Here is a 20,584-nt window from a genome sequence, read left to right as displayed (position 1 = left end):
TGTGCATCTAAAAGGAACAGCAGCATTATTTAAAGACTTCAACCAAGCACCTTCAAAGGAGTCCACACGTGTCATATCTGCTGTCTCAATTCCTATCCCCTCCTTAATCCATTAAAATCTGGATGCCACACAAGCCCCCGCTGCCCATCCCACCACCTACCACCACTCTATTGAAACTGCTGTCAATATGACAACTGGTTGTCTCATAAACAAGCACAATGGACATTTTCCAGTTACCATCTTATTGGACCTCTCTGCCGCATTTAAAACATCCGATCTTATGGTTGCTCCCTGAGCTTTTCTATGTTCTAATTCTTATCTCGCCAATTATTCCTTTTAGTCTCCTCCATTTAAAGGCTTTTCTCCTCCCACCTTGCTCCTGAAGGGTTTTATTCTTGGTCGCCACAGAGTTCTTTGCATCCTATTCTCATGCATTCAAATATTTACTTACAAATATTATGCATTCAAATATTTGGTTACTGTATTAGACACCATGGTATGTGTAAGAGACACAGGGATGAATAAGAAATCTGCATCCTTAAAGAGCTCACAGCCAAACAAGCAAGATGGGTACATAAAATAGGGAGCAGGGGAAGGGAGAAAGAAGAGAAGGACAGATGTCAAACAACAGAGCGTATGCCAATAGAATATTCTAGTTACAATAAACCTCATCCGCTGGTTATTTGATACACTTGTCTCACTTTGTCATTGTGATAAACTAGTAGTACATGTAGGTGTAAAGCTCCGGTTTTTTTTTTTTCAGAAGAGGATGAAAGCAATAGAAATATCAAGTGATTTGACTAAGGTTATAGAATTATTAATAGAAATACCTTGATTCTATCACCACTCATTCTACCATGTGGAGAATTCACAATACAAAATAAGATACCCTGAGGACCCGACTCAGAAGGATTTGAAATATCCCACATTTTTCCTAAGATAAAAACCACCTCCATCACTTAATATAAATTCTGTGTACCTTTCTCACTAAGCATAGAAATTATCTACTTCTTCTTTACTTATACCTGTACATTTGTAATGAGCAAGAAATTTGCTGACATAAAATTCAGTTAATGCCCAGAAAGGCTAGAGTCAGGAAATAAAAAGGCAAGAAGTACAAAAAAGGAACAAAATTGGGGGAAAAAAGAAACAATAAAAAAAAAGCCTAGATGACCATGAAAGATGATAAGAAACATGAGAAAGACTAAAGAATTAAGTTCCACAGGTACTGAAAGAACAAACTGGAAAACTGGAAGAGGCTAAACATCTATCAAGAAGAAGAAAGAATATTTACAAAAAGTAAATAAAAGATGGTTGAAACATCATGTAGAATGTCTTATAATAAAATTTTTGCCTGTACACAGGAGTTGGACGTGGAGACAACAAAAAAGTTCCCGCTGGCTCAAGGATTTTGGGTGAGAGAATTCTAATGCTAGTTAGTTTCAAGGCAGAAACAAGGTGAAATTAAAGAAGAATGTTTCCGAAGTTGAACAAAAGTTATTTGGCAATTATTCTGTGAAAACTCTATTACATTATTCTACTGCTCCTTAGCTCTTCACTCTATGATAGGAATGGAGAACTATGAGGCATATGTCACCTTTTAAATTCCTGCAAAAACAATAACAATGCTTTCTTTTTGGCTTCCACTTTCTTAGCGTAAGGACTACTGTTCTTTGATGTGTAAAAAAAAATCTTAAAGCAGAATGTTACATCTTCACTTTGATCGGGAATTTGGTTCTGGCTGGAGGCACCGAGCTTTAAATGGTTAACAAAATCATCAAAATCATAGCTAAGTCAAAAATCACCTTCACAGAAAATACGACTGAGGACCCACTCCAATCAGATTTCCATCCCTCCCACTCTACGGTAGTCACATTGTATTGAATCTAAGATATCATAAATTATAAGATTAACTATTATTTTATATAACATTGAGGGGAGGGGAAACTGCCAATTAAATGGCGATTTACCATCATTGAGAAATTTATCCCTATTTCAGAGATGTTGAACTATGAAAACATTTTTAGAAATGAAGAAATACAGTATTCATTAATTCCACCAATGACCTCCATGTTGTCAAATCTAATTGGTCACTTTTTAATCATTTTACTTGACTTCTTAGCAGCAGTCAACAGGGTTGACCAGTCTTTCTCCTTACTGAAGTGCTTTTCTCTTGGCTTCCAAGGTACCACTCTCTCTGATTTTCTCCTATTGCAATGGTGGCTCCTCTTGTGCTAAACCTGTTCCCACCTAGCTGTGGGTCTGAATGCTGAACACTGTGCTGTGCTTCCTTCAGCAGTATATATACTAAATACTAAACACTAATGTCTGACAAAGTCAGGGTTCTTTATTGTAATCATAAAATGTCCTATGGCCCTGACCTTGTCACTGCACTGAGCTCCAAGCTTGTTTATCCCATTACCTATCTGATATCTCCCCTGAGATGTCAATCAGGTACTCCTGTAATTGAACATGGACAGAGCTGCCTTCTCATCAGCGTTCCCTACCTAAGTCTACGGTACAACTAGTCAACCATCTGCTCCATCTGACAACTCAAGTCATCTGACTTTTCCTTTACTCCGATTCCACACATCCAATCCAATCCGCCAGCAAGTCCTATTGGCTCTACTTCACCAATCCATCAATTTCTTTCCATCACGACAGTAGCATGCTGACTAGCTTCCATTCCTGACCCCTAGTAATTCATTCTCTACACAACATTTAGAGTAATCTTTAAAAAATGCAAACCCTTTCATGTTATTCCGCTGCCTCCTCTCTAATGGCTTGCAACTTAAGATTAAAATTCCAGGGGATAGAAGGAATGGGTAAAAAAGGTAAAGGGGATTAAGAGGTACAAATTTCCAGTTATAAAATAAATCAGTCACGGGGATGTACAGCCCAGGGAATATACTCAGTTGTATCGTAATAACTTTGTACAGCGATGGAAGGTTACGAGACTTGAGGTGATCACTTCATAAGGTGTACAGCTGTCAGATCACTATGTTTTACACCTGAAATTAATATAACATTGTACGTCAACTACACCTGAATAAAAAAGTTAGAATTCAAAACTCACGTTAGTCTCTAAGGTCATACAATGCTCTGAACTTGGTTTACTTCCTCAATCTGGTAGCTTAGCCTACACGGCATGTTATCAAGAAAGATGTACAGAAAGATCCTTGTCAGCAACCCATTAACTGTTTCAATTATCAAACCAAGACAACATAAAATACAAATGCAAGTAAGAAGTCCTATTCATGTTGAGATCTGAAAAAATGTGTATCGAGGCTCATTCTACTACTGTTATAATTGCTCAACCATTGCCTATGGAATGCAGGTGGGGGGGGAAAAGTCAATACTTGTTATAAAAATTTCAAAAAGTAAAGTTCAAGACTGGATTACGCACCTATTTTTTTCCTTATATAACATTTTGAGACATTTGAGTAATTTTACTCTTCACTTGCTTATAAAATATTTTTATGACTACCATGCCCCCTCAATAAAAATGATGATTCTTGCTTTACTTCCTTATAGATTTGTTTTACCATTGTCCAATTAAACCCTTGGAAATGTGTTACATGTATGTCACATGGTAAAAAAAAAAAAAGGCTAAGAATCATTTCTGACGATGACAAACCATCTGTATCATGGCGATTATAACAATGGCAGATGCCTCCCCCCGCCCCCCGCCAGATCCAGCTGCACCCGAACTCCACAGCGCCCCCTACTTCAGCTGTGTTCACAGTTCCAGTTTCTTCTGCATGGGGGAAGGAAAAGAGATTTGATCAGAAATGAAACTGGAGTTTCAAAACTTGACTACGTTTCGAACTCCTAAAAGCAACCAGCGTGTTACAGAATCTGTCCATGTCCTTGGACAGACTGTGATGAGAATCTGGAATTCAACGAAGTAGTGGTGGGGGCGAGGCGCAGGGCAATGGGAGATACCGTTTTTGTTAATACCCCGCTGAGCTAAGCCTACTCAGTTAACATACAGATTCAAACTGCATACGTAATTTTTTATCATGATTTTTCAGTTAATAACAATTTTCTCATCTCTAAAAATCATACTAAATATCATGTGTAATCATTTCATATGTCCAATTTACCAATAAACCATAATTTATTTAACCATTACACTACTGTACAATATTGGTATTGCTTTCAAATGTTAAGATTTAAATGATGTTTGTTCCTTTAAATATAATTATTACTGTCATTATTGAATAACCACTGATCTATGGGCAAAGATTATATTGCCATAAAAAACAAACAAAAAAACAAAAAACAATCTAATACTTCTGTATTTCAAAAAACTCAATAAAATCGGAGGGCAACAGACGACACTAGAGAAAAAAATGTTTACCAAAAATAGTAGGAAAAAAATAATGTCCCTTTATATATACAGAGCTCAGACAAAGCACCATGGAAAAACAAGGTCCAAACTCTGAATGGGAAGTCAATGAATAGATTATTGATATAAAATACAAATATCTAGTAAAATATTTAAAAAGTTCAATACCACTGGTTAATTCAGACCTTAAATTTTAAATAAAAAAATTTTCCGTCTATTAAGTATAAGTTATTCACTTAATCATCCACTCACTACTACTGAAATAATTACCACTAGTGAGTGTGCATGAAGATGGGTATTTGCATACAGTACTAACATAAATATAAAAATATAAATAACATTCTGGGAAAAGAACTGCATCAACAGTATTAAAACTGCACTCATTCAATTGTTTCATTTACCATCCAATGAAGAATTGGTCCTCAGGAAATAATCCAATATTAGAGAAAATGCTTTATACACAGAGATGCTTATTTAACTGCTTAACAACCCCAGGAAAAACTGACATGTTTATAAAGCAGATAAAAGACTGGGTAATGAACAACTATATATGAAAGTGTAAAAACACCAGAAGGATATATATTAAAGTAGTAACTTACCCTGAATGGGGGGATTAATGAAAAAAACTTTTGACTTTTGTATAATTTTCAAATTTCTTGAAACTAGTATATGTTGTTTTTATAACCAGAAAGCAAAAAATATAAATAAAATAAAGTAAAATAAAATCCCTACACCTATTAATATATCCACTTCTTCATTTAGGCTGTATATTCCCTTGAAGGTAGATTGTCTCTTTTCCTCTGTAACAGCCTGTGCCTTACAAACAGGCTTTTAATAGCTACTTGTACAATAAATTAATCTTTAAAATGTGGTTTAAGAACTAGTTAGTGGCACACCTCAATTCCTCTCTCCAGAATTATCAACTTTTACTTCTAAAAGTTAGCATCAATTTGAAAATGAATTTTGAGAATAAGAACCATACTTGAGTTCTTTCCATGGTGAACTGTGATGAATGCTTTAGTTTAAGTAAAACAAATAATGTCTATAAGATGATGGTTAACTATTTCACATCTTCCAACACAGTCTTCTTTTTCTTCTTTCAAAGAAATCGTAAAATTTTAAAAAGCCAAAATACAAGTAGCAATGGTCTAGCAGCAACAGAGAGAACTGGCCAAAGAATTCTTTCAGTGTAAGATCCCCAAAACCTTGTCATTATAAGATAAACATTTATATACAAACATTTAAATAAAATTATGAATGTCATTACAAATGGATGAGATTTTAAAAGGATTCTGCTTACAGTAAAGAAAAATCCATTGTTCAGAAAGAAGAGTTATTTATTCTCATACCTTGCCTGATTTCGAAGTTTTGTCAGAATGTAACTAAAGACAAGGAAAGTCTGAGGATGATAGATAATAACTTATTATTCAAACTGAAGAAAAGCTACCCTACTTCTTAGGTAGTGCACCAGCATTTGAAGCTCCAGACAAATTCTACTGCACACTGTGAAAACTCACTAATAACACAAACTTTGACTACTTCTTACCTGGCACAACATGGCTGGTCCTTTCATAATGACTGTACCCATACCCATACATTCACGTTTGCTCTAATACCACTTGTAACTGACTACTTCCGCCGTTTCTCTAAGGCACTGCTCTCATTACCCTTTTTCTGTTTACCCAATTATACCTCCAACCATTAAGCTGAAATATTAACCTTTCAGAGTTTTTATTGTTTTAAAGGTCTTATGGTAAACAACGTGGGACATTTTTATTCATTTGAGATTCTAGGTGATTATCTCCTCCGGGAGGGCCCACATAGTGGTTACATAAAGTGCTTATATGAACAACAAGATGTATCCAAAGAGAATATTCATCACTAATTCTATGAAAAGTGGCAGACAATGCAGAACTCACCTGAGTATAGAAGCCACTAGCTGCCTCTAGGAACAGAGAAAGGTTTGCCTGAACTTCACTCCGATTCGGGTTTGCTCGATTCTTTGCCTGGCCTTGTAGTGTTGTGATCTGATTCTTAAAGGCATGATTCCAGCTGAAAACAAAATGTAATTCTATTTGGTATAGCAGTGACTCACTGGGCAGACACTGGTCCCCCTGAGAACAAGAAAGAACTGTTTGTTATAATTATAACACACTAGATAGTAAACCTGCATTAAAGTTATTTGCTTATTTAAATAACTTTATGCTCCCCTTTGAACAAGACCAGACATACAGTGGAATCCAAATGACCTTAGTAAACACTTACCAAATGTTCGAATAATCAGACTGTGGCTTCAGCTTTTAATTTTTTAGAGCTATTAATGTTAGAGCCTATTTAGGAATCCCAGTACAAAATCAGAACTACAGTGACAAGACCAAAGTAAAAGGAAGCTATTAACAAATTTCCATATATTGTGCCAAAAAGTAATTGAGTGTACTCTATCAAGTGACAGGTACAGGGAAAAAAAGGTTTTTTGTAAATATTAAGCTATAGCTCTTATTTCCCTAAAATCTGTTTCCCATAGTTCTATTTCCGCTTAACAGTTCCTCTTGGGATTAATATTTTCTTTAGAGCTTGAAATATAAATTCATTTTTTGACATTTCAATTTTGGCTATTTAAAACAAGAAACAAACACAACACTGAAATACGGCACCAACATCCTGTTATGTCTTTCATTAATTAAGTTGGATAGAGAATCATTTTAAATTCTGTTATGGTGAAATACAGCCACTCCTAACTTAGAAATCACAGGTAAAAAGAAAAAAAAAGAACTAGGATGATGGGAAGATATTATTAGCTTGATTAAAGGAAGCAAACAGACAAAAAAGGTTTACGACCTACCTGGAAAGTACCTAATTCTTTATCAACGTCAACTTTTAAGGCTCTAGGGCACTGGAGCTTTTAATGATTTATGAGGTCAATCACTCCCTTAGAATTTTTGATGACATCTTTATCTTTGACTCTAAAACCACAGATATATGGATTTTGAGTGGTTGTGATTAAGCTCTATTACTAGATTTTCTAAAAATTATCCAAGAAAGGTGTGGAAGATAGGAAGTATGAATCTTCACTACAACTTAGTGTAATGGGCGTTACTAAACAGAATATTCTTAACTGATTTTTAATTTTCCATCAGACTAGTGTCCTTGTTTCACTTTGTAAGGCAAGGCCTTCCACGAAAGGTATATATTTACTCACTCGGGCATTTGGTCATCTGTCATTTCACCCCTCATAGAAAGAATGAGTGGAATAACCTAAATACACAAAATCTTTCTTCAGTCTTATGGAAAAAAAGGGAAATACCTATGTACTGATTACAAGGAAGAAATTTCCTTACAATGCAAATATATTTTAATTTTGGAGAAATTTAGATTCACATTTACCAAAGAAAGATTTATCTAGAGCCTACTCTTGAATTTGTTTTCTAAATCATGGCTTGTATGTAGGACTGAATACAATACAGAGAATCGAAAACACTTTCTCTTAGTATTCAAAATTTATAGAGTTGTTTTTATGATATGCCCTAACGACATTAATAAGCATGAACTCTAAACATCTCAACATTCCTCCTCTTACCACCTAAGACTATCTGAAGGTAATACCAATGGTCAAATATTTTGCTCAAAATGAAAACAAAACAAACAAAAACCCCACAAGCATTAGAATGTCTTTCTTCTTTTTTTCCCCCATTGGAAAAGCTTACGCTGAGATCTAGGTTAAAAAGAAACAACCAGATTGTTCTTTTCTATTCTAAAGTCTTGGTGGGATTCTTGATCTTAGCAGGGCCATCCCAAGTAATCATACTTACAGATCCTGTTCTACTTTCTTGTCTAAAGCATATTCCAAATCAGTAACTAGCATTTTCTGGTACAGGTCCTGCAGAGCCTGCCTGGATGTCCAGACCTCAGCTGGACCCAGCTTAGAATCTGAAAAACAAAACAAAAACAGAACAGGAGATAAATAGGTAGTTAAGGCCATTACACCACACCAATGATCCTGTCCTTCTCCAGTCCCCAAAGCAAAAACCTGCTGTAAGTATAGACCACAGATTGCCGTGGAAGTTCCATACTACTGCGTTGCAAGTGACTTTTGCCTTTTGGCTAATGACTAAATCTGCATGCGTCTAATTGTCTTTCAGCTTTGCAAAAACACCATGAAATGGAAAAGGCTAACAGAATGAATGGTCTCGTCTCCCCTTGGCTGTTGGTTTGCATTTCTATGTACTCGTATCACAGGAAGCCATATGCTGCATACCAGTCACCCCGTTTGAAATGAAGGGCGGCCAATTTGGTCTGTTTACTCTCACAACGATACCTCTTGTCCAAAGCAGCTTTTTTCTTTTTCTTTTGAGTCATTCTCACATTGTCCTCACATCAGCGCATAATCCAGCAGTTGTTTGGGCATTCTGCTGTCACTCCTACTCTATACAAGTCAAGCCAAGCAAGCCAGGGCAGTGAGCATTATTTTAACGATTGGCAGACTGCTTGCCAAGACATTTTCGTGAGCAATCCATACTAGCTATTTAATGCAAATGTTGACTGGTAGCAGACAGTGATTAAACTGCTTAGGAAGCCAAATAAAGGTTAGGTGTGAGATGAAATCAGAAAGTCAGGCTATGACTATACATATACCAAACTGGGACCACGCTGTCTTGCCAGGGTTCTACAAGACACATTAGCCTTTCTGATCACTAGGCTTGTGAGTGCAATATTTGACAGTGAGCTGCTTCAATAGAAGTTAATAATGGTCTTTTCAATCTATTATTTCCACCTGCTAGCGAGGCTGTCTGGTTGTATTTAGTATTTTCCTGCTACACAATGGCATAATCTTCACTCTTGAGGGCACAGCTCAGCGCCCCCCATGTGGGGATCGAACCGGCAACCTTGATGTTATTAGCACCACGCTCTAACCAACTGAGCTAACCGGCCACCCCTCTTCACTCCTCTTTAGGTCTGCTGTTAGTATCTAGAGCCACCACAATCCTATCCTGAAAATAGAATATTCTGAATATTTGAGATAATCCTTGTAAGAGTTTGCTGGCCCCTAAAAATAGGGTCTGGTATCAGCTTCTTGGCCCCTTACCAAGTTTTTAATGATTAATAAATAGTTTATACATTTATTCAACTCGGCTTCAATTCGTCAATGGCAGGGAAAGGACTGTAAGGGATCATTAACTCTGATCTATCAGAGAGACTATCATTTAAACGAGCAGAATTCATGTTAGTTAACATTTCTGGGCAGGCAAAGGTCCCCTACAAAAGGCAAACCCTAAGCCTAACTCCTAAAGGTGTTTAATATTATGCTTATCATGCCAATAAAAGAGCGTAATACAGCAACTCAAAGCTGGCACTGATACCCAGAGTACAGGAGACAACTATGCTAATAATGGGAGGGATTGAGGTGCAACACCAGTAAACCTAGAACAAGTGTTTTTGGTGGTTTTTCTGCTCTTTTCCCTGAACAAGTTTACAATGAGATTATTCACAAATTCTTAGAGAACATTAGCCTGTAATTCTAGAAGTTGAGAAAAAGACATCTAAACAATCCATTTCCTCTTGAATATAAATTTTTTGGCAGCTGTGCTGGTTACCACATAGCTTGAACTTTCCTTTGTGGATGTCAGTGCAGAACTTAATTTCTCAAAAATCAGAATGAGATCCATCATCACATGTCTTTTACATTTTAGGATGGCATACACTGTTGTAGAGAGCATACTGATCACTACAGACTTACTGCCATATATTTCCTAATTTTGGAGTTAAAATCTGCTCCATTTAGTGACTAAGTCCAGTTACTCTTTCAAAAACACGTTGGCTATTACTCAAAACAAAAAAGATAAAGGAGAAAAGAAAGGAAGCGGGCAAGGTAGCTCACTCAACTTCAAGGACTTTAAATTGAGTTTTCCTGCAAATAGTTTTTCTGAATTTACCTATTAGTCAAGTTCGGGGAATTATAAAACAGGAAGCTATGAACCTAATACCATAAGATATTTGTGTTTATATGGCATATGAATTATTTTTCTGTATGTCTTAAACTGTTGATAAATAGTTCATAAAAATTGAATGATCACATGTACTAAACTAGGTAATATTCAATTCAATGTAGCACAGATTATATAAAATTCTTGACATGGGTCATCTAAGTAAAAACTCCAAGTATAAAAAAATAAATATTTAAAGCAAATAGTAAGCTATTATTCCTTTGGCAACTAGGACAGTGCTACAAGTGATAGAGGAAAGATGAATACCCTTAATTTAATGGTATAAAATAAGTTGTAAAAAACAAACGAGCAGCCAATACCTGTCATGTCAGCCTTCAGGACTTCTGCCTGCCTAAAAAGGGAAAAAGAACATCAGTCAGGAACATCCTAGGCCTGCACCACGTGAGTAACACTAAAAGCTAAACGTTACGTGAAACCCCAGACGACAATAAGAACGTGCAGCAACTCTATTCGCGGCAGTACCTATTCGCATCTACTGGCGTCTCCTATCTGAACATCCAGGACAGCACGAGGTCTGCGCAAACTGATGCCACCCCTGCAAGTTTACAGGGCATCATGAACTCTTCTCCTGAGGAGCGTTCCCTTTCTTGCTGTTTTCCTCCAAATCTGACGTGTTTAAGATTCCACTGAATGACAGTCATTAAATAGAAATTTTCCCTCAGCGTGACCAGGAAATCCCATGTGTCTCCATTCACAAGCCACTATAACTATTTCCAGTTTCCATTCTCCTCAGCTGCTGATTTCTGCCTCCTTCCTCAGCCCCTAACTCCTTTCAGCAAAGGACAGAACTGCACCTCAGGACAAACAATGCCCAGTTACTAGATACTTACTGCACTCACAGACCCTCTTCTTTCTTTCTCTTGTTAAAACACTACAGGTGGGTACTGCACCGCTACTTTAGTACCAGTAACTCCCCTCACGTACGCTCTCTGGCCTTTCTTAAGGGTGCCTGCTCCTTACATTAACCCCTCCCCTCTTCCAATCATTTTAAAACTTCCCTTTATTGGATCCTCCTTCTCTTCAGTATTTAAACATGCACAAGTCTCTCACAGATTTTAAAACCTTCTGCTCCAGAGTCTCCTCTAGCTGCTGCTTTTCTCTCTCCCAAACCCTTCAAGAACTGCCTGCATTCAAGACTGAACTCACAACCTAGTCTCACCCCCCACCCCTGCTTCTCTTTCTAGCGTCTTTTTTTCACCCGAACAAAAGTATCACAGCTTTCCAGCTGTGAAGGACAGACACCTGGACTGTGACAAATTTCTCCAAATCCCCAGAAATCTATCAACTCCAGAGAATTTCACCTACTACAAATACCTTGAATCTGTTCGTTTCCTTTTGCTTCCTCCTCAGCCACACACATTCAAGTTACACCATCCCTTGTCTGGATTATTGCAAAGGTACCAAATTGTTTCCTCCATTCACTCTTGCCCCTTCTCATTCTGTTCTCCCTACCTCTGTCAGAGGGATCTTTTAAAAGTGCAGGTCTGATCTTACCAATTGCCCATTTAAAACCCTTGAATGATTTCCCACTCTTAGGTTAGAAAACAAAATCTTCATTCAAGTTTCCTACAAAGTTCTCTGCACTCTAAAAGAGTCTGCACTCTACTTCCACCATTGTTCTCTTTTCTCCTTGATCTCTGTGTTCCAGTCACTGGACTTCTGGTCTCTCTAGTGTGGCTGCTCCCTTCACACTCACGGTATTTGGAAAGAGTCCTTTTGCTAGGACGCCTCCTCCCCCCTTTGTCTGGCTCATCGCTGCTCGTTCTTTGTCTTGGGAGACATTACTTCCTCAGGAAGCCTTACTTGAAGGACATTCCTGTTTTACGAGTATGCTTTCAAAGCACTATTTTGATGTAGATGAAGGATATTCATCTATTTTTTTTCCTATTACATAGATTTAAGAATGCTCACCGTCACAACCCCTATGCCTACTAACTCACAATGGGCATTCAACAAGTATTTTTTAAATGAAGAAAAGGAAAAAGAATAAATCATGTTCATACACTCTAAGAAGGTTAAGTATATAAACAAGAGATTCCCACATTTAAAAAAAAATTTCACATAAAAGCTAGAAAATATTCAGAGATTCTAAAATTTTTACTGGAAAATGTTTTACATTATTAGGTATTTAGTATCAATTGTGAATATTAGTTTCATCAAAATGTAACATGAACTTTATTTTCTTAGCCTTTAGAAAGATACTTCTGTTTTTTTAAAAATTAAGCTTTCAAACAATAGAATCATAATAGAGCGCTACAGAGGTAACCACAAACCACATGAGAATTATCAGTATAAGTGAACAATACTCAATAAACAGCTACACTTAGTTCTAAAATGTAGTATCATGTTAATTTCCATTATCCAGATAGCCTAACTTCACTGTTTGCTTTGGGTGTTAAACTTTTGCCATTAAAAAGAAATCAATTTCACAAGGTTGTTGGCTTACGCCCTTAAAACCTAACATCATACAATTTAATAAAGAACACCACATATTCTATCCTACCAATGTCACAACCACCTCCTCTCCTCCCCCCAAATCCTACAGGAGTACTAATTTATGAACTTTATACTGAGAAAGCCAGTGCTAATTATGCATCTTTACTGGATTCAATAACCTTTTCATTTTGTCCCTGAACTATAAAGTTATAAAAGATGTATTTTACTATGTTTCCATAGATTAACCAGAAGTTCATACTCAAATGTATATAAGACATGTTATACTTAGAATCTTGTGTCTAAAGGTTGTTTTCTCATTCCAAACAAAATTTCCTTGTAAAAATGGACAATATCATTTTGGTATGCTAACGTCTGCCTAATGAGGACACCAGCTTCCAGTCAAACGAAGATTATATTGAGCGTGTAACAAGAACTGTGTACAAATAACCTGCTTCTTTTACAGGCTGTCACTAAGAACTATAATTCTGGCAGATTCTGGAGCAGGCGTCCATTGACAAAGAACAAAGTTTTACACTATATTTTTATATACTATTACCTGTCCAAGAAAAACTGTAAAACTAAAAATTCAAGAACGAACAAAAGTGCAAAAATGTCATAAAAACTATCTGACATAAATATTAAAGCATTCTGAAATTCCAGGAGTTTCGATTTCTCAGTAAGACAGGTGCTCGTCTTGGTGCAGAGTTCTTCTCCAGGTTCTGAAAGAGACATGTTAATGACAAACAATCTTGCTAAACTGAAATGATGAAAATACAGCTAAATAAACTGAACCATCCTGGGAGACAGCTACTCTTATTTCCATTCTATAAACAAGGAAATTGAAGCTCTGAAGTGTGAAAGCAATTAGGTACAATTAAGTACAAACTTAGTTCTTCCTGACTCTGAAGTCCAAGTTATTTATTTCTATTTCTTTCAAATTAGAAAAAAATTTATGACATAAAAAGCTAACCTAGGTTTATGTTATCTAGGTTTCGATTTTCGCGCTGTCGGTCAAACACTAACATTTAAGGTAATAGGTCTAAATTACAAGATCTGCTCATATTATGAAATAAATTACAACTGAGATGTTTATCAGAAAGACCAGAACAAGTAAAATTCATATTCCAGTGCAGTGAATTCCCTCCTTCACCCTGGATCAATTTTTGTAAATAATTTTTATTGGAACACAGTCATGCCCATTCATGTATGTACTGTCTACGGCTGCTTTCTGCTACGAAGGCTAAACTGAGTAGTTGAGACAGCAAGGACATGGCCCACCAAGCCTAAAACATTCACTATCTGGCCCTTTACAGAAAAAGTGTGCCTCTCCTGCTCTAGGGAGCACTTGATCAAAAAATGAGAACTAAAATATCTGTCAGTTCCCAAACAAGTTTTCCTATATGCGGAATGATCAATAATAGCTTCCTCAGAGTACAGATATCAATTTTTATTAGCTAATATCGTAACCTTGTCACAAAGAGAACTATGTTAAAAAATACAGTCTCATGTAATCAGAAAGTTAGTACTTATAGGCCATGCTCTATTTCTGATGGAATTAATTTGCAAACTGTTTAAAACATGGTTAGGTTTACATATCATTATCCACTAACTCTTCCTTTTATCTGTGTACCGAAAATGCCCATTAAACATGTGAGAAAGAGGGTTAAACTAAGAATTGCTATCTCACAAAAAGAGGAAACCCCATCTTACCTCCTACATAATTATTAGTTTTCTTTCTATAGTGCATAATATACAAGAAATCAAATCAATAGATAGGTGTGATCTTATACCAACTTTCATAAAGATTAGCACAAAATTGGCTGTTTAATTTACTTTGTAAAGAAAAACATACACCTCAACTGACCTACTGGTTTTGTTAAAGAACAATATTGTTAAAGATTAATATCACAGGGCAGTCGGATGGCTCGGGTGGTTAGAGCACTGGCTCTTAACAATGAGGGTGCAGGTTCGACTCCCGCATGGGATGGTGGGCTGTACAGCCCGCAACTAGACTGAGGACGGCGACTGGACCTGGAGCTGAGCTGCGCCCTCCACAACTAAGATAGAAGGACAACGACTTGGAGATGATGGGCCCTGGGAAAAACAGACTCTTCCCCAATAAAGTCCTAGAAAAACACACCGTTCCCCTTCTCCAGTATTTAAAAAAAAAAAAAAAAGACTAATATTACAGTTTATAGCCAATGTTTACATAAAGAGATGAGGTTTAAAATGTTTTTTCTTGGTAGAAGGCATGGCAGCATGACTTCCTTTATATTCCTACTTTAAGCTGAAGGAATCAATGAAAAGAACGCATGAACCAAGAATCCAAGAATTAAAATTATCATGCCTTCAACAGTAAATTAGCACCATTAGTTATAAAATATAAAGCTTTCAAAATACTAAATAGATTATCTCAATTAATAAATAAGAGAAATTAAGTACATATCAAACGATGAAAAAGAAGTTATCAAGAGCTGAATAAAATCTGAAACATTCAGTGATAATCAAATATGTTGAAAGCTAACCATGTGAAACAATACTCTTGGAGACAACGTGATCAAGATCTATAAATACATTTAATGCATTCGAATGCACCAGATACTGAAATAGCTACCACTATATATAGCACTTACTACTGCCAGACACTGTTCTAAGGGCTTTAACCTAAAGTAATCACTTAATTCACACTGAACTATTACTGCCCCCACTTTACAGCTGAAGAAACCCAAGGAGACTGAGGTTAAATAACCCCAGAGACTGGGGTCACCAAGTTAGTAAGTATGCAGTAGAGGTAGCATTTGAACTCACTCAGTTTGGTTCCAAAGGCTAACTCCTAACCATTGTATCATAGTCCCTCCTATACAAGATTGTAAGCAAAAAAATAAATCGGGAATGTTTGCCCACGGAACTGGGGCTTTCAATACTTAACATTTTATGATAATTTTTTAAATAATGTCAGTAGAGGAAATAAACTAAAGTTAATTGTCTTCTTTAACAAATATCTTGATTAGCACTTTTATAACAATGCAAGGTAACAGATACAGGATAATCTCTTTTAAGAACACACATTAAGATTCATAGTTTAAAAACAGAAGGCATTTCCAAATCAGGGGCAGATACAATGGAAGATTCCCTCTGCCTGAACTCCCAACCCCCTTTTTCCTCCTATGAGCAGAACAGAAATATGTGTAAGCTAACATCCTCTCAACTCACAGTTGCTAAGGAAAGGTGAATCTGTCCCCCTTGTTTTGGGAGACAAGACTAGAGTATTTTTCTTTTTAATTTAAATAAAAGCCATGGCAGGTTTTATTTCAAGTTAATTGGTTTACTTATTTTCATAGAGTACTAAGGAGTATTTGGGATAACAGCATTCATCAATTATAATCATAAACATAATAACCTAATCATATTTGTGCTAAATAAAAGGCCACAAACTATAGGTGAATGTGTTTACACATGCAGGTACACAACACACAATCTATATAGATCCCTAACACATCAAGTCTCATGGAATTAGAAGAAAATAAACCATATTGCTGTTCTACTATTGAATTTCACGTAGAAAAGAATATCTAGGGAAGACGGTGCTCCTAAAAGAGCTTTTCTCAGTAAGAGGTAATAAAAGTACTAACTTGCTTTCTCTCTGTGGCACTTTACAGGTTGTCATGCATTTTCTAATCTCCTGACACTCCAATGCTCTGTATTACATTTACTCTACAATCTGTATTATTTGAAAATGTGTACCTAGTTTATTTAAGGGCCTATTCTGGTATGGAAATCTCAAAGGATAAGGACTTATTCTTACAGACAGAGAAAAACAGCGTACCAATAAAATCAAAACTAACCCAGTGAAGGAAGTAGACTAGAGAAAAACGCAAGGTAGGACATGAGCTGGAGAACCACGGCACACAGCAGCTTGCGAGGCTTTGCATGACATGTCAAGGAGCTCCGATTCTGTCTTAACAGGAAACCAGCACTGAGGGTTAAGCAGGGGCAAAGCACTGTCAGATTGAATCTTTAAAAGATTACAACAACCAGATGCATGCATGGTGGATTTTAAAAGGGCAAGACTGGAAGTGAGCAGGTGACAATACATATGGACAGAAAAACCTAAGAGTCAAAACTATCTCCAAGTAAAATCGGCAGAAGGAAAGATAAAGCAGAGGAAATGGTTTGAAATCCCTCCCAGATTGTTCACTTGGACAGCTGGGTATGTGAGACAGTGAAGTGTAAGCAGGCACTAGAGACGCGTGTCAGGGACAGGGGAGGTATCAAGACGAGGCATACAGTGCTGGATTGATCAGCACATGGGTGGTAGGGAGGACGAGGCATACAGCGCTGGATTGATCAGCACATGGGTGGTAGGTGAAACCAGGAGAGTAAACGCAACTGCCCAGAAAGGGCAGATGAAAGAAAGAGCCCGTGAAGAAAAGAAAAAACGGTCAGCAGGTATATGAGAACAAAAGAGTGGAATATGGAAAATAAGAGGATAGAAAGAAAAGATCAAAGGCAGTGAGAAAGTACAAGGACTGGACAGTGTGTTGGATTTGGCGAAATAAGGGTCAACAACAGCCTTGCCACAGAAACTGTCAAATTGCAGGGGCTGAGGAACCAATGAGAGGGAGAAGTTTAAGTCCACTCTTAAGACTCTGGGCAGTGAAAGAATGAAAAGGGGGTCGTGGGTAAAGAGAACGTTCTTGTTCTCAGTGGGCGAGGTGAGCATGTTTAGAACAAAGAAAAGAAGCTAAGTGAAAGGAACAGGTTGAAGATACAAGACTGAGAACAAACCTTAGAGAGAGCAGTTCTGGAAGAGACGGAAGAACATGAGAATGTGATTAGTAAGGCCAGAGGCAAGACGGGCTTTGAAAAAGAGGCAGGATGAATCAGAGGGAGTTATGGTTAGGGAGAAACGTACTAGGAGAAGCTGAGAGGGGTGTGGGGTGGAGAAATGTCCTAGCTCTAAGTGTCACTGTCATGGTATCAACTTCTAGGAGCAGCTCCTACTTTTCATTGAAAAGCCACATCTCTGAGACATGCACTGTCACTGACTCTGCCATTATAACTCATCCAAGTTGCTGTGACGAGTTAACTAGTCCACAGTGCGTGGTTAGAGGCTTCTGCAGCACACGGTCCCATCTGGTCCTACAGGTGCAGAGGAGGACTGACGGTGTCGCTGGCGACGCAGAACGAAGAGCTGAGGCTCCCTGCACTCAGAACCACCATATATGTAAACCCAAAACACAGAAACTTTCATTCTGAAGGATAATCTATCAAATGGATCACATGTCCCTATGCTTATCATGAATATTCAGATATACATAAACAAAAATTTCTTAAATTTAATGTAATAAATGTCTTAAGAACTTCCTTGGACTGTAAGATATAAATTCTCATGACAAAGTAAACATATGCCAAAGTTCTCATGAAGCCACAAAAGTTAAAAAACAACACAAAAATCGTTAGCACTCCTCTCTCCCATCTTGGCTAATGGGAAATGCTTCAGAAAGTCTCTCATTCTCCTACTAGTGCTCATAAAATATGCACAGTTTAACATACGTCTCTAAAAGGAACACAAACATGTACAAATCCCTTGTAATTTTTATCCTACCTAATATTACTTGATTTCAGATGCTCCTCTGATTTCAAGTTTCCGGTCCTCATCTGGGACTTAAATGAAACGTTTTCTCCCACAATGACTATCTGCAAGAACATCCAATTTCTCATAAGGTAGAATGGTCTAAGACATTCTAGATAGAGGAGAAGAGGAAAATATGAGTTAGCCCACAACAGACAACCCCGTGAAGAAAATTAAATTATTTTCTCTTTATTTGAAATGATTTAATGTCAAAAATGAAGGAAAAATATCAAAGCTTTTTTTTTCCTTTTTGTAGTTATTTTCTTAGAAAACACATTTTAAAATTCTGTTTTTTGTATTTCTAGCATCCTAGCTGTAGATAAAAATCTTATCCTCATCTCCCTCTCTGTCTGAAAGCTGAGTGACCTCTACAGAACAGATACTGGTTACCCAGCAGGGTTCCTGTAGTACCAAGGTGAGAGTGCCTTGTAGAACACAGGAGCAGATGGTTGGTCCAAACTGGACTGTTCACCGAAGGAAAACCATGTAAAGCAATTAAGCTACAGTTGTTTAAGTGGTACAAATAATGTTTATGTCGTAAGATCAGCTGACAATGGCAGGTTTTGGGATCTTCACACACTGAACAAAGATTTGGTTACTTCTATAGGCTAGACATAGTGTTAAGAACTGGACATAAAATGGAGAACAAAACAGACATGATCCCTGCCAGGGATTTAAAATCGAATGTGGAGACAGCCCAACAAGGAAGGAGGCGGCAGTGGAAGGTAGTAGTTAAAAGCACAGGTTTGGGTGTCGCACTGTCTGCATTCAACAGCGTGCTGGGGTAAGTCAAGACAGGAAAACCACAGCACAATTTCTTAGAAACACCAATTTAACTCAGAGATTTAGACAAAGTTAAGTAATTGTTATTGGCTACTGATAATTGTTTAGTTACAATTATTACGTGGCAGATTCTATGCTGAAGGTTCTAAATACACAGAATGGGATACAATGCAGTCAAGTGTCTTGTATTCAGATGGTCGGTGTTCAAACCAAGCTCCACCACTTACTACGTAGGTGAGGCATCTTAGGAAAATCACTTCTCTGCGCCCGGTTTTGTCAGAAGAGAGAGATAATGAAAGTACCTACCACACTGAGATGTTTTGAGGAGTAAATGGAGTACTAGAAATAAAATACCTAGGACCACTCTGTGGTAAGGAAGCCCTCAAAGAACTGCTGGCTATGACGTCACTGGGATCATGACTACCATCATTACAGTTACCATGACTCCTCCCAACAATCCTAAAATGTAAATGCTACTATTATCCTCAGTCTATAGATTAGGATTGAAGCTAAGAACCCACCTTAATCAATTCTAGAATAAAAGACACCGTTATTCATAATTTTTAACAATAAACATCAGTCTTAAGAGAAATTCCAAACATGCAGGTCTACGTGAACTTTTACCTCCATACTTCCAAAGCATGTATTCAATTGCCTGACTTCAGCGGAAAGACTGATAGAAAATACCTCATGATAAAACCCAGGCTCCTTTGCACACAGCATGTAAGGTCCCACGGCTCCCCACTTTATACTTTATGACCCAAGAAAACTAAATTCCTTTGATTTCCTTGCTATTTTGCCCCTCGGTATCTTTTTCATGTTCCTATACACACCTGGCACGCAGCCCTCTTCCCTCCTGGTCTGGCGAACCCCTTCTCTGAGCTGAAGACTCAGCGACTCCAGTGGGGGCGGGGCCTTGGCTTGGCCACGCCCTCCCCGCACACCTCATGCCCACTTACCTATTACAGCTCTCACCGCACACATTTCCTCCACTAAGACTGTCCTAGTCGACCTGGTGGACCCAGCGCCTAACAGCCCCCGCCAGACCACGAGTTGCTCAAATAAGCTTATGTGCATTTGGTCTAAAAAGTCTCTCACAAGGCCAAGATCCCCAAAAGTCAAGGTTTCTCAAAACTGCCAATAGTTTCAAAAGCCTTCCAGGAAAACAATCGGAAAGGTTTTTCGTCTGCCGACGAGGAATAACATACTTCCAATTCAGAAAAATCGACCATTTTATACAGTTGATTAGAGAAGTCCATGATCATTTACTGGGATCTCTGAAATTCAGGTTTTGTTTTCTTCACATTGGGATCTACAATTCTGTACAATCCAAAATCTGAAACCTCATAGAACATGGCTAAGTTTAACAACCCAAGT

General features: G+C 37.5%; 1 protein-coding gene across 6 annotated transcripts in view; it reads right to left on the bottom strand.

Annotated features, from left to right (window-relative positions):
- The window catches only part of SMG7 (SMG7 nonsense mediated mRNA decay factor), a 65,770-nt gene that overhangs the window by 26,949 nt on the left and 18,237 nt on the right, over window positions 1-20,584 (bottom strand). For 4 of the 6 annotated variants that reach the window (XM_033093755.1, XM_033093758.1, XM_033093757.1 and 1 more), the window contains exons 2-5: window positions 18,398-18,536; window positions 10,653-10,684; window positions 8,161-8,278; window positions 6,271-6,403 (exon numbers count right to left, since the gene is read on the bottom strand). In XM_033093755.1, the coding sequence (XP_032949646.1) occupies window positions 6,271-6,403; window positions 8,161-8,278; window positions 10,653-10,684; window positions 18,398-18,513 (399 nt within the window). In that variant the 5' untranslated portion in view covers window positions 18,514-18,536. The remainder of the gene's footprint in view (window positions 1-6,270; window positions 6,404-8,160; window positions 8,279-10,652; window positions 10,685-18,397; window positions 18,537-20,584) is intronic. The other 2 variants (XM_033093756.1, XM_033093759.1) reach the window with 1 other exon arrangement.

The sequence above is a fragment of the Rhinolophus ferrumequinum genome, chromosome 22 (assembly GCF_004115265.2).
Source record: "Rhinolophus ferrumequinum isolate MPI-CBG mRhiFer1 chromosome 22, mRhiFer1_v1.p, whole genome shotgun sequence".
NCBI lineage: Eukaryota > Metazoa > Chordata > Mammalia > Chiroptera > Rhinolophidae > Rhinolophus > Rhinolophus ferrumequinum.
This window is presented reverse-complemented; position numbering and strand designations above follow the sequence as displayed.